General features: G+C 44.2%; 1 protein-coding gene across 1 annotated transcript in view; it reads left to right on the top strand.

The window, feature by feature from the left end:
• The first annotated feature begins 1497 nt into the window (after positions 1 to 1497).
• Positions 1498 to 15096, top strand: part of PARP14 (poly(ADP-ribose) polymerase family member 14) — a 40508-nt gene continuing 26909 nt past the window's right edge. The window contains exons 1-5 of the mRNA XM_045540145.1: positions 1498 to 1753; positions 6101 to 6234; positions 7018 to 7051; positions 10004 to 10246; positions 11845 to 12081. Of these exons, the coding sequence (XP_045396101.1) occupies positions 1567 to 1753; positions 6101 to 6234; positions 7018 to 7051; positions 10004 to 10246; positions 11845 to 12081 (835 nt within the window). The 5' untranslated portion in view covers positions 1498 to 1566. The remainder of the gene's footprint in view (positions 1754 to 6100; positions 6235 to 7017; positions 7052 to 10003; positions 10247 to 11844; positions 12082 to 15096) is intronic.

Genomic DNA, 15096 nt, shown 5'->3' with positions numbered 1-15096 from the left:
AGGTGGGAACTGCCGTGCTTTTCCGTCGGGGCTCATTCGCTCGTTCGGAGTTACCTGCTTCCGTGTTCCCTCTCCGCCTTGCTGCTGGTGCGCTGGGCAGTGTCCCACTCCACAGGCTGATGCCACCAGGAATCCCGCCACCTTCTGCCACTACCAGGATCTTCAACCTTCCCTTCTCTTTTTATCAACAGTTAAACATATCTAAGACTCTTCTATCTTTAAAATATTTTAAAAGCCAGGAAACAAAAACAACTCCCTCCTCCCGTAACCCCACAAACTGAGGCCTAATCCTTCTTCCCCTTCACAGTCACACTGTCAGGAAGAGCTGGCTACCCGCTGCCTCCACTTCCGTCCTCCCTTTCAGTTCTCTCCCTCCTCTCCTCCTCCTCCCTCCTCACCAGGAGACAGTGCTTGCCGGGTCCCAGCAGCCCCATAGCCACTTCTCTGCCCTGAGGTACCGCGGCACTGGAATGATTCAGCCACTGGCTCGGGCCATCTGTGGCTGACCATGGAGTCATCCTCGAGCTTTCCCTTCTCTCATGGCTCGTCCGCATCCTTCAGCAAGTCCTGCTCTCAATATCAATTTAGACTCCATCCTTTCTCGGCCCTCCTCTGCCAGCGCCCTGGTCTCAGCCTCGTCTCTCACCTGGGACACCAGGGTAGCCACTTGGCTGAACTCCCTGCGTCTGCTGTAGCCACCGTGCGACAGCCAGGGTGGCCCTGAGCATGTAAATCACATCACGGAACCCTTCCCCTTTCCAACATTCCAGGGTCATTCCCTGATCACCCCTAGGCCTCAGGTTACATGTCACCTCCCCATAAACCCTCCCTGAGTCCCCACAACTGGGCCAGGAGCCCCTCCTCATTTGGTCCAGAAACACCTGCATTTCCTTCCCAGAGCACTCGTTCGCTGTGCCAGCACTCCTGTGTCCCCCACCGCTCCCTGAGCTCAGTGAGGGCAGGGGCAGTGTCTGTCTTTTGACTTCAACCCAAGCGCATGGCACCTAGTAAATATTTCACAAAAAACTGTATGTATTGTTTCTCCCACGTTTTTAGACATGTAGTAGTAACAGATCAGGGAACAAAAGCAAACCAAAGAAAACAAGGTAAAATTCTGGCAATTACATTGACTGTTGAAAGAAGTCCCCAAATGCGCAGCAAACATTCTAAAAGGGTTACGGTTTGCGAGCCATTTTATTCTTTTGTAAAATGTCGGCTTGTGGCAAAAGTGAAACTATCCTGTGTTTGCTCAGGGTCTGGAGACCCAAAGCTGCTGACTTTAGCTGTGGTTTGGGTGAGTGGCAGGCAGTGCCCGGAGCATAGGGGACCGCTGTGCACAGGTCAGGGATGGCTAGCCCCAAAGGGTTAATTCGCCTTGGCTGAGGACTGGAGACGAAGGTGGGGAATTGGGGGTGACCAGTCCAGTCCTGGCTCAGCTGTTTACAGTTTAAGAGAGAAACTAAAGGCCGGGAGGGGTTTTCCAGGAAACGAAAGCGAAAGAGGCAAAGTTAACTGCGCGGAGTTGGGGCGGCCCCGGCAGTCCCGGGCGGACCAGCGGGGCTGAGGATGGCTGAGTCCCGCTCCTTCCAGCTGCTGGTCGAGGGGTCTTGGGGCCCCCACCCCCCAAGGAACTTGAGCACCAAATTGCAGATGTACTTCCAGAGCCCGAAGAGATCCGGAGGCGGAGAGTGTGAGGTCCACCAGGATCCCAGGAGCCCGTCTCGCTTCCTGGTGCTCTTCCACCCAGAGGACGGTGAGGGGCGCGGCCGTGACAAGGGGGCAACCCTGCTCTTCCTCCGGGGGATCTGGGGGCAGGGGCTCGTAGCGGGAGGATCCGCCCGGCTCCAGCAGCAGCCCTGTGGAGGTCGTGGGGGGCGCCAGACGGACTCGGACTCCGAGTGCACCGGGGCGCTGCGGTTCTCGTGCGCGCTGCGCTTCCAGGCTGTGGCCCCACAAGCGAGTACCCCTTTGTTACAGTCCTGTTCTGTCTTTCCCTGTTGTGGTGGTTCTTTTAGGTGGGGAAGGAAAGTGGGGAAGAAACGCAAGGAGTCACAGAGATTCCTCCTGGGACTTGGGAGAGTCCCGGGGTCACCCGGGAGAGGGGCGGAGCGCGGTCTGGTGTATAGAGCTTCTATATTTAGGCCCACACTGGAAGGGGAGGGCAGCGAGCTGGGTCGGCACACAGTACCCTTGTCTGGGGCCTGCTGGTGCCGCCTCCCTCCGTCTCAGGGTGGCCCTCAGATTGGCAGCAGGGATAACATTCTGAAGTGATTGTGGGGTGCCAGTTTTGAGCTTTTGGGGGTGAGTTGGGAAAGTTCCTTCCTCACAGGCTGTTGAGGGGCTGAGTTCTCTCCTCCTCCCCACTGCTGCACGCATTCGAGGAGGGAGGCAAAGAGCCCACCAATTAGCTACTTGCTCAAGGTGCCCCCCCTGGTCTGCACCTGCAGCTCCCAGACCGCGCTCCTTTTCCACTGGGATTTTATAGATGGACGGTGATCCGTCAGGATCTAGACAGCTCAACACCTGATCCTGCCTTCCTGCGGCTGGATTTGGAGAAACACTGGGGCCAGACAAGAGGCTAGGAGGCCATGCAAGTGGAATGCCCCAGCAGGGATCCAAAAACGGAAAAATGAAACAGAAAGAGGAGATGGTGCCCAGATAAGTTTGAAGGAGGGGACAGGAGACCTGCTTGGCTCAGGCCCCTGATGAAAACAAAGTACAATGTTTTCCAATGATTAATTTCACTGAGGAGTGCCCAGAAGGGCAGCTGTGTGATGTAAGTCATTTCTCTTCTGGGTTTCACTTTTCCCCAAGGATTTTTCCCACTTTGATTCCAAAGGTCAACATCCCCATGGACCTGGCCTTGAGTGGCACTTCTTTCTTCTGTAGAATCCCATTATCCTTAGGAGTAGGTCTCAAATTGGGGGCACAGACCTCCTGCATCTGACTCACCTGGAGGGCAGGTTAAGCAGAGACTCCTGTGGGGTGGGTGAGAAGTGGCAGGTTAACCAGCACCCCAGGTGACCTTGATGCGTTCAAGTTTCAGAATCTCTGTTGTTTGTTGACAACCCCAAAGGAACAAAAAAGGAAATAATTATACAAAATATGAACAGCCTAAAAATACAAACAGCACAAAATATAATTTTGTAATGATAAAATAATTTGGTTCTAGTCCTCAAAGCAGACACAATTTCAGTCTCCCTGCTGGCTTTTTTTCCTTGACAGCTCCCAGCCCACTCCTCCTCTTCCTCCATCCAGGCTGCTCCAGTGGCCCCTTCAGTCTTAACCTCTAGCACAGAAGACTCAAACCTTTTATAGTCAAAGTTCCTGGGGGGGTGGAAAACCCCCACTGAGTTTCAGTTTCTCACTTGAGGAACCACTTTCTCGGTAGCAAGTTGGCAGGAACTTGCTAACAATGAATACTTTCAGTCCCAGGAAATGCATTGTTCTTCTGCAGAGGCTGTCCTCCTCTCTCCACTCCAGGAAGTGGCCCCAACAGGTGCAGGCCCACAGTAGAACATGACTTCATTCTTACAAATCTGTAAAAGACAAATAAGAAGAATGAGCTCTCCTGCACTTTGCTGTAGAAATTAGTGTATAGCAAATAGGAACAAATGAGAGCTCATTTTTATTCAGTATCTCGCTTTTATTTAGTTTTCTGGGTTTCTGAAAGTTGAGTGCAAATTGACATAATATTTTGAACTGTTTCAGATATGCATATTTTATCATACTTTCTGGTCATAATTTGACTCCCGATTATTATCATACTCTGTGGGGTGAGGGAACGAACCCATTTTCTTAAATGAAATAGAATGGGCTGGGCGCAGTGGCTCACACCTGTAATGCTAGCACTTTGGGAGGGCGAGGTGGGCGGATTGTTTGAGCTAAGGAGTTTGAGACCAGCCTGAGCAAGAGCGAGACCCCATGTCTACTAAAAAAATAGAAAGAAATTAGCTGGACAACTAAAAATATATAGAAAAAATTAGCTGGGCATGGTGGCACATGCCTGTAGTCCCAGCTACTCGGGAGGCTGAGGCAGGAGGATCGCTTAAGCCCAGGAGTTTGAGGTTGCTGTGAGCTAGACTGACGCCACGGCACTCACTCTAGCCCGGGCAACAGAGTGAGACTCTGTCTCAAAATAAATAAATAAATAAAACAGAATGGAGGTAGTCTAAGGTTGGTGCAGGAGGGAGACTGTCCACATGGGCAAGGCAGGCTGGACATCAGAGTTTTAGCTTTTTTCCCTCCCTAATTGACCTCCTCCTTGTTGGGAATCACATACTGACATTACAACCATCTGCTCTCCTGAAATACTTGTGCCCATTGCCCATTATCTGAGAACATGCTGGCACATTTAGATGCCTGGACAGCACTTTATTGAAGTCTAGGGAATAATAAAAGGAATGCAACACAGAGGTCCATGATTCTAGATAACTTGGTTTACAAAACTTAGTTTCTTAATTAGCCGGGCATGGTGGTGCATGCCTGTAGTCCCAGCTACTCGGGAGGCTGAGGCAGTAGGATCGCTTAAGCCCAGGAGTTTGAGGTTGCTGTGAGCTAGGCTGACGCCACGGCACTCATTCTAGCCCGGGCAACAAAGTGAGACTCTGTCTCAAAAAAAAAAAAAAAAACAAAAACTTAGCTTCTTCTCAGGCTCTAGGGGACCTGTCCTGTCCTCAGTCCTCACTCTGGCTTAGCAGAGCCCCTCAGGAGTTCATGTGAAACATGTGCCCTCCTCTTAAAGAATGAAATTAGAAATTGACTCTGACCTACATCCTTGGCCTTACCAGGCCCAGCACATCAGAACGCAACATGGTGACCCAACATTCATGTGGGAGCTACACCCAGGAGCAGCAGGGCCCTCTCAGAAGTTCCCTTTCTTCTCAACCTCTTTGCACCACCTGACTCCGTGGACCAACCATGCCTCCTTTTTCAAACTCACTCACTCTCAGTTCTCTGAGGTCTGAGATACACTGATTTTCTCTTTATCTTTCTGGCTGCTCCTTCTTATAATTTATGTTTTAATAGCTCTGCGGGGTCTTAGCAAGTGCATTCACAGACATCACTTCAAATGAGGACACTGAGACTCATGGCAGAGTTGGAATTTGAATCTAGGTCTTCGGACTCTTATACCCACTGTTCACTTGTTTTACTATAGTCCAATCTCTCCCATTCCTTCTTTTGTATTCCCTTTACTATCAGATGTAGACGTTGATCACCACAAGCTTAGGAATTGATTGAAGCAGATTTCTAACCAGGATCTAACATTCTGCTCGTGGCTACCTGAGTCATCTTCCTAAAACATGGCTTTCACCATGCCATGCCCCAGCACCTGGTCCTCTCTGGCTCTCCATGGGGATGCTTTACTTTAGCTCACTCCAGTGTAGAGTAAATAACGCCGCCTTTTTGAGTGCCTACTGTGTGTCAAGTTCTTTATAATGTTTCTTCAACTTAATATTATACATATAACACGTGTACAGAACAATCTCCATTAACCTTATTAATCGACAAGAACACTGAGGCTAGGCCAGGCGCGGTGGCTCATGCCTGTAATCCTAGCACTCTGGGAGGCCGAGGCGGGTGGATCGCTCGAGGTCAGGAGTTCGAGACCAGCCTGAGCAAGAGCGAGACCCCGTCTCTACTAAAAATAGAAAGAAATTATCTGGCCAACTAAAAATATATATACAAAAAATTAGCCGGGCATGGTGGCGCATGCCTGTAGTCCCAGCTACTCGGGAGGCTGAGGTAGTAGGATCGCTGAAGCCCAGGAGTTTGAGGTTGCTGTGAGCTAGGCTGACACCACGGCACTCACTCTAGCCCGGGCAACAGAGCGAGACTCTGTCTCAAAAAAAAAAAAGAACACTGAGGCTTTGTAAGGCTTATTAAGGAATATGCTTAATATTAAAAAGTAAGTTTAAAGATGGAATTCAAATCCATGTCTGCTTGCTAAACTTCTCTTTTCACTGCACATAGCCTCTCTTGAGAAACTGACCAAGCTATTGATTGATGATAATGAAACCTACAGAAATCATGGAATCATCTTGTAAATAAAGATTGCTTGTCATTTGGCTTTTTATTTTTTCTTTTTTGGACATTTCAGTTCGGCAGAGGGTCCTGGAGAGAAAGAATCACGAGTTAGTATGGCCAGGAAAAGGAACATTCACCTTAACTCTCCTGTTGCCCACGGCCCCAGATGAAGGCAATGATGTCTTGGAGGAGAAAATTCTAAGAAAGGTAAATAAACTGAGGCATGCTTAAAGGGGAATTAGGTGTTCTTCTGAGGTGTGTGAGGTGGGAAGAGGAAAATATAGTGGAACAAGAAGTATAAATCACACTGGGATGAGAGAAGCAGATCGTAAGTGTAGAGCAACAAGGGCAGTGACAGGGAGTATGGAATAATGAAGGAGATGGTGCTTTCATTTGATTTTAGACACATTTGCAACAGTCTAGATTTGGGGGTTATAATAATGGTGGTTTGGGATATAAAATTTTGGATCTGTTTCTCCCAGATTCTTTATAACCTGGAACTTGCTATATTTGTCTTATTTTTACATCATTTTGAGGAAACAGCAATCCCTACTACTAATACATGTATTAAGTATTTCTTTAATTGTAAAATGGAATAATAACAGTATCTACCTCATTGGATTATCGTGAGGACTAAACGAGATGGCCTGAACAAAGCACATGGCACAGCGCTTGTTATAAACACTCAGTAATTGTTAAGTAGGGGAAAATCATGAGCTAAGCTGTTTTCTGATTTAGGTCTTACCCCATTCCCCAAACACTTGGTGTTAATTGAGGTTTCTATTATTTGTGTCTCATTTTCATCAACGATTTTTGTGACTATCAAGTGGGTATGCCACTACACATAGCCCCAGATGCATTCAAGAGCACCCATTATCAGAACTTTTCATTATAGTTTCTATTTACCCTACATCTGCGGGCTGGGACATTTTCTTAATGTAAAGAAATTATTAGTAATGTATTAATGCTACTTTATTGTTTGGGTTTCAGGAATCCAAAACTAAAGAAGATGTCAAAGAACCAGGTAAAGTCTCAGTTGAGATCACTCTGACATTCACCTAGCAGCTTTGCTTTTGTTAAAGAAAGCACTTGAGGGAGTCATTCCTCTCTTCTTGACTTACACAATTCGGGGTCTGCTTGGCTTGGAGCTGCCTTGGCTGCACATCTACATTCTCTGAGCCAGCTGTGCAAAGGGTGGATACAGGGTAGCCTCTTGAGTTCTTAGGTCTCAGGTCAGAACGATGGGAACAACTCTCTGGGGGGTGGAAGATGTCGTGCAATTGAGAGGAAGGCAAAGAAGTACCTGGGAGGTGGTGATGAACTGACCTTTAGAGCTCACTTGAGCCCAGTGGCCATTGACGAGCAAGGACATGACATGTCCATGGGTGCCGTGTGTGGCTAAGTCAGTTAGCACAGCTTCCTGGCATTTCCTGAGCACAGGGTGCTGTGCTCTGGAGCCACAACAGAGAGGTGTGACTCCTCTGTGAACACACACTTCCGAGCACTGGTGCAGGATTGGCTGCCGTCCTCCAGAAGGCAGCAGCTGTTCTTATTTCATCTGCTGTAGGAAATAGCAGCAACCAAGTAGCTCTTGTGGACTCCACTGCCTAACTAGCATCTAGGCACTGGCCTGTCGTGCCCCCTGACATTTACTAAAGAAGCAACTAGTTTTCACAGCTGAGCATGGTGTTATTAAGGGGAGCACAGGAACTATGCTGAATGAGGCCAGCAAGAGAGATAAAGTGATACTCATACCCAAATCTTAGGGGAAAGGAATTTGAAATAACGTATAAACATTGTCCTCCAAAGTTGAAATTGCCTTAAGAACATAGAGTTTTCTGCAACTTTCTCTTTTTGAAAACAGCACTAGAATGAGAGCTGCTTTTACTTTGGATAGGGACATATGGATTGTTTTTGCTATATGCATGCACTATTAAACTGTATAATCTAGTATGCACGGCTTTCTTAGGAAGCTCGGGATGCTTATGAGATAGGAATTTTTTGTCTCTTTGGAATAATTCCTGCTTCCCACCCTTTCGATTTGGAGTTGGCCCACCCAGCTCCCTAGGTTTATTGTGATCCCCTGAATCCTTATCTTTTTCTTGGAAGAAGTCTAAGTACTATACTCTCAAGCTCAATTTTAGACCAGGAAGTGGTTTTATATTTGTGTATTTATACTTGTGCTGTATTTCTGGAAAGACTCTGACCATTCAGTTCACTTAGTCCAATACTCTCATTTTATGATTAAGAGGCTTACCCAAGGTCACATGGCTAAAGAGTGGCAGTCAGGGTTTGAACACAGAGCCTCCTTCAGTAGTCATTTCAATTTGTCAAGCCTGTCTCATTTAATGCTAATTGATAATGTTATTTTATCTTTAAGCTATTTTTTCTTCAGCATGAGTGTGTGTGCATGGTGTCGTATCCAGCACACAACAGAGTGATCTAACTGTTGTAACAAATGACTCCCAAATCAGTAACCTACCACAATACAAGTTTATTTCTCCTTCACTTCACAGTTCAATGTAGTCAGCAGTGGGGGGAGTATGGACTGCTTGGCAGTCATTTGGGGACCCAGGCTCCTTCCATCTTTTGACACCATTGTCTTTAATATGTGACCCCCAAGGTCACTGCAAGGGAGAAGAGGAATTCAAATCAATGAGATTTGCATTGCCCAGGCCTAGAAGTGGAATTCACCACTTCCACAATATTCCATCAGCTATATGAACACTACTCTAGGAATGGAACTGTAGGAAATTTGGGAAATGTTGCCCAGGAAGAAAACAAAACAGATTTGGTGAGCACAGGTATTTTACTGCCACAGTAGATATTTACACATGTCAGTTCCATGTCTCATATGCCTCCATTAGAAAATCTGTAAGTTCCTTATCTAATGTTTTTTGTATTCGCACCTCTCTGTACACCCAGTGTCTTGAACATGATAATGGCTCCCAGTCAACAGTTCACAATGTCTAAAGATCATATCGTAGACACCATGCTTCATTGGACAAGCATAGAGTGAGACTGATCTGTGTGAGTGTGTAACTCACCTATGGTCAGCAGTGGACAGGGACAAGGTGGCTGGGGTGATTGCTGCTCAGTGAGCTTGGTGTATACAACAGCTCTCTCGGCCGTTTGACCTTCCATATGTATTCCTTAGTCCTTCATTGCAAGTGTCCTTTTTTTCTCTTCAGTGATGGGAACTTACTCCTTCTTGGAATATAATGTGTTTGATGATGCCCACGTTTGAGCATCGTCAGATAGTCTTGCTTTGCTTGGGTGACCCACACCATGAATCTCTATCTAATTCAGCAAACATTTACTGAACCTCAATTATATACCATCTGGCAGCAATACCAGGATAAATAAACATGTGCCTTGCTTTTGAGAAGCCTAGCTCAATGATTATACCATGATGCCATGCTAGAAATGTATGTCAAGTGCTAGGAAGGGTAAGGCAAATTCCTCAGAGAGAGAAGACAGAAAAGGGTATAATAAAATTGAACTTCAATTGTGTATAATTTTCATATAAAATTCATATATAACAATAGTCTTACAATGTAAATCATTTTATAAGTGATTATTTCTTTACTGAGGTAAGTAAAATGAATATTTTTTCTTATCACTAATAATTATGGACAAATTTTAAAAATTGATCTCCATAAAGGTTAATTTATATATCCACCAAGCAATAAATGAAAATCTTTTTTCCCCCATAATGGCAATGATCTTAAAAATAAACACCTACTTTGTCAACATGAAATTGAAAAAAATTGAACTTAAATAATAATAATAGACAATTAAATGCTACATTTTGTTTTTAATTAAAGAAAGCAAAGAGCCATCCAAGATCTGTTTTTATGTGAGTTAGCCAAGAGATTGGGAAGGAAAGAGGGCTTTGTCTAATGATAACTTACTTTGCTAAGACCATGATAGGTAACTATAATATCTTGTACTTCTTTTGTCTCCCTAAAATCAGATGCGTCAAAAGAACTGGAAACAAAACTCTCTCTCCATGAAGGATTGGAAGAAATGGAAGACATCCTAAAAGAATGTGAAAATATTCCCTCTTTGGTGGCATTTGAAAATCTCAAGGAAAAGGTGACTGACACGATGTTAATCTTGTTAGTGGAGAACATAAGTGGCCTGTCCAACGATGACTTTGAACTGGAAGTAATACAAGATTTTGGTGTCGCTGTAGTTACCTTTAAAAAACATATAGGTAAGAGCAAGTGATGCTTCATATGCCAGTCTTCTTTGCATCACCCCTTGGGACTTGGGACACCTCGTTAATGGAACATCTTTGAAAGTGTGACTCTTTCTGTGGGAAATCTCTGAGGTTAGGAAGAGCCATGACCACCTAAAACATGGACATTTTCTAATTCTAAGCCCTCACTACTCCATGGCCATGGCAGTGGAGTGGTTAATTAAGAGCACAAGTCATAGAGTCCAAACTGTAGCTCTGCCATTTAACTGATTATATGAGGCTGGCCAAGTTATGATCCTCCCTGTGCCTCACTTTCCTCATCTATAAAATGGGGATGATAATACCTACCTGATATAGTTTCTGTAAAGATTAAATGAGATAATGTTTGAAAAGCACTTAGCAGAGTACTTGAGACAAGGTAAGGACTCAAGGGAGCTATTCTTATTTCAAATTTATTACTATTTCTTATGTTCGTTGATCATAAATCCCGAACACCTACTGTGTGCCAGGCAGTGGTCTAGGTGCTATAGGTACAAAGGTGAAGAAATCATGGTTCCTGCTCTTGAGGAATTCATAGTCTGGGGTCAGGGAGGAAGCCCATACGTAAATGAATAGGAAAGGTACAAGAGGAGAAGCTGTCTCTCTTAGCCGTGAACAACAAGCTGTGGGAAATGGGAGGAAAGGGGACCCAAATGAGGTGGCTTATTCTTGCTCCCATGAAGTTTATACTCCAACAGTATCAGTCAGTCATGTCCAGAATATGTTCCCTCTGCCTGATATAGGTCTCTTTTCCTTAACCATTTGGTAAACCCCTCCTCCTCCTTCAAAACCCAGATCAGAGACTACTTACTCTGGGAATCCTTGTCTGATTCCTCATATTAGTGTTTCCACCTCATTTGATCCCACAGTAGACAATTTATTTGCTCTCAAGACTTCCTCCCTCCTGCATGATGAACTGGCAAAGGCTCGTTATATTTATTCTGTATCCCCAGATCCTAGCACGGTGCGTGGCCCATCATGGGCCCACCATCTTTATTTATTGGTTTGAAAGAGTTGAGCTGCATCCTGAAGGATGAATTGGACCAAGATAAAAAATTGGAGAAGGGCATTCTGGATACAGGAAATTGTATATACAAAGGCAAAAAAAAAAAAAGAGAAGGGGGGTTTTCAAAGTAATGACTAATTTTTGTGGCAGCATGGAAAATAAAATGAATGACAGAGAATCAGCAAAGGTGATGCTTGGAAATTAGTTTGGAGTCCAATAGCCAGAGGCATCCTAAGTGTGGCTGAGGAGCATGAACTCATACCTGCAGGTAACGGGGAGCCATTGAAGAAAGAAGTGAGATGAAATTTATAGAGAAAGCACTCAGAAGAGTTGGTGAGGGCTGTGACAGGAGGTGGGGACACAGCTTAGTGGCTTTAATCCAGGTAAGACATTCATATGTGCGTCGTTCAGAGACTGGGAGTTTTAGATGTGTGAATTTTCATGTAGGTATTAAAATCTTGTGTCAAAAAATGGAGGGCTTGGCTTTCCCCTTTATCTCAATTACTAACCAGACAGTTACATACAATCATAATTTGCTGATTTTTTTTTTTTTTTTTTTGGTTCATAGATGCCGTGAAATTTGTTGATGATTGCACCCGCCACCATTCAACTAAACAACTTCAGCTTTCTCCAAGACTTCTGGAAGTGACAAAAACAATCAGAGTTGAAAACCTGCCCCCTGGTGCTGATGACTGCAATTTAAAACTTTTCTTTGAAAACCCTTTTAATGGAGGGGGAAGAGTTGCCAGTGTTAAATGTTTTCCTGAAGAGAGTTCAGCTCTGATTGAATTTTTTGACAGAAAAGGTAATATTTATTATCCTATCATGCTTGGCATAATCTAGGTCATTTTTAACAGAGCTTAACAGCTATCAGTTTAATTCTGATGCATTTTATTTATTCATATATTTCATTGGAAGTTGAATTAATAATCCTGTTCATCTGAGATATGATGGTTAATGAGGCCAGTGTTTCAAACTTTAGAGAAGCAACATCAAATTTTTGAAAGATATAAGGAGATTCTCTTATGAGTCTCCACCTATGACAGCTGAAAAATATATCATTCTTGGAATCTTTGAAATACTATTATTTTAAACAAATGATCTCTGTTTTAGCCACATACTTAATAGAAACTGTTAAATTAATTCCGATAAAGTTAGGTAAAGAAATACTCAGCAACACATACAGTTCCTACAAAAGTGTCACTACTTCCCCTTTCACCTATTATTGTCATCATTCAGAAATTAATAGGGTTCATTTAACATGATCAGTGGATACCTGCTGGACTATTGTTTGGAGTGACCTTGTGAAAACCACATCCAACTGAACCTTTTTCTGAGGGTTTTGTAGACATAGTCTGCCAGTTCTCTGAGGCATATGCAAAGTCAGCTTGGAGATTCCACTCATGTTCAGAGGTCAAGACTGAGCAGTAGGAATTAAGGGGACAGACTTCTTCGGAAAGAAGGAACACGTGGGATTAACTGGGGTGGGGCATGCAACTTGTTTCAGCAGGGTACTTGGCAGGAACCTCCCTTTTCCTAACTGAGTTTTTATGAGTTGGGAAAATGGGGGTGAAGGTATGGTTTGGTTTAAAATGGAATTAAAGACCTAGTATTCCTTGAGCAAAGGGACAAAGAAAAGCTTCTGTCACATATTCCAATCTCTAGCAGCCTGGTCTCGTCCCCAGGGAGAGAGGTATATAAAATTGTCTACCCTAGAAAGTAACTTGCCAGCTTATGGTGGGAGTTGACAATTTCAGGGCTTTCAAACATCTTGAGGGTATGGGGCTGTTGGGTGTGTCCTTGGGATATCTATGTTGTGTGTATACAGCTAGTAATAAGTACTACTGAATTAAGGTTTACTTTATGCCGGAGCTATTCATTTCAACTGTACAGGGCATTCTCAAAGGCTCCCTTTCTCCCTGACCTCTTTGCACCACCTGACCATGTGGATCACACCTTCTCCTTTAAACTCATCGTTTCCTGTTCTCCACGTCTGAGATATACTGATTTTCTTTTTTACTCTCTGGCTTCTCCTTGTTGTAATTATAACTTACATTTGCACAGGGTGTTAATAAGTACATTCACAGACACTGTCTTGATTATTATAATCCCTGCTTTACAAATTCAGAGGAAACTGAAGCACAGGAAGGTCAAATAACTTGTCCAAGATTACTGGTGAGTGACAGAGCCAGGATTTTACCCCGGGTAGTCTGGCCTTATAAGCCTGTGGTCCCCAGCCGCTATGCAGCCCAGTGGTGACCGGTGGGCAAGCAACGAAGCTTCATCTGTGTTTATAGCTTGTCCCCATCACTGGCATCACTGCCTGAGCTCCGCCTCCTCCTGTCCCCCCACCCCAGTCCATGGAAAAATTGTCTTCCATGAAACCGGTCCTTGATGCCGAAAATGCTGGGGACTGCTGCCATAATCTATACCCTTAACTTTTCTTCTTTTCCCAAATCTCCTGTTCACCTGTAACATTCATTTTTCTGGTAGAATATTTCACCATTTGCAATGAGTTATCAATAGTGAGGCAAACTGTACATAAAGCTTGAGTAAAAAGAGAATTTATTTAGTGATGTTGTGTCTTATGTAGATTACTTGAGAGGAATAAATTGGGCACTTTACTCTGGAATTATTTAGTTCAACTTCACAAAATCTGATTTATTTCTTAAGGAAGAGAACTCTTATTGAACACCTATTATCTGTGAGATCTTTTGCTGTGTTTTCTGTCACAGAATCTTACAATCCTCTTAATAACCTGCACAGTTAGACATAGTTATTTTGTCTTTACAGACAAGGAAACAGGATGGAAACTGTAAGGCATATTAAGGTGACATCTGTGACGGTTCTTAGGGCAGACAAACCTGAGATTGAGTCCTGGCTTTGATGCTTACTAGCTTTGGATCTTGGGCAAGTTACTTTAATACACAGAAACTTCTGTTTTCTCATCTGTAAAATGGGGCTCACATTACTACTTACCTTAGAGGAATGTTGTGAGGATGAAATGAAATAATACCTGCAAATTGCGTGGCACACGGTGGTGCTCAGGACATGTTAGTGGTTCCTGGTACTGCCCAGGCTTGGAGCCCCCACGGGGCCACGTTGGGAAGTTGAAGCTCTATGTTTGGGCCTCTGGAGGCCATGTTCTTCCCATCCATCACGCATGACTCCAGCCCTAGGACCCAATCACACACAAGGTGAAGTTATTTCTAACATCTTTCCATGAAGGATACTCTTTTAATCTAGCTCATTATTAGAATTCATTCTATGAATAATTCCCTTTCTGCTGATACCCTTTATACCTGCCTAACAACTTACACAAAATGAAGAGGAGAAGAACATGGGCACACATACACACACACACACACACACACACACACATGAGGGACTGTCCTGGTAAAAGTGGCAGGAGAGAGATTGTAGCAGCAGCAGGAGGAGGTATGGGTCTTACTGGATCATAGTCTCTGGGGCTGGGCTCTCAGAGGACTGTGAAGATGATTTGGGTTTGGTAGAGGGGCAAGAGGATGGGTTAGACAGACACTGAATTTTAGCTCAGATATTTGCAGTCTGTGTAACCCTGTTCAAGTTATTTAGCCTTTCCTAGCCTCAGTTTTATCATTTGTAACTGGGGGTGATAATAATAGTATCTGTACCTCAAATGGTATCAACCATTTCATGAGGGTGAAATGAATTAAATATATGTAAAGCACTTAGGATAGTGTCTGGCACTTGGTAAGCTGTAATAATTTACCATTATTCTCCTCCTCTTAGTGGTATTAATGGAATCTAAGTCAACTTTGAAGCCTAAAATTGTAGGACT

The sequence above is a fragment of the Lemur catta genome, chromosome 1 (assembly GCF_020740605.2).
Source record: "Lemur catta isolate mLemCat1 chromosome 1, mLemCat1.pri, whole genome shotgun sequence".
Taxonomy (NCBI): Eukaryota; Metazoa; Chordata; class Mammalia; order Primates; family Lemuridae; genus Lemur; species Lemur catta.
The sequence above is the reverse complement of the archived record's forward strand: the minus strand, read 5'-3'. Positions and strand labels throughout refer to the sequence as shown.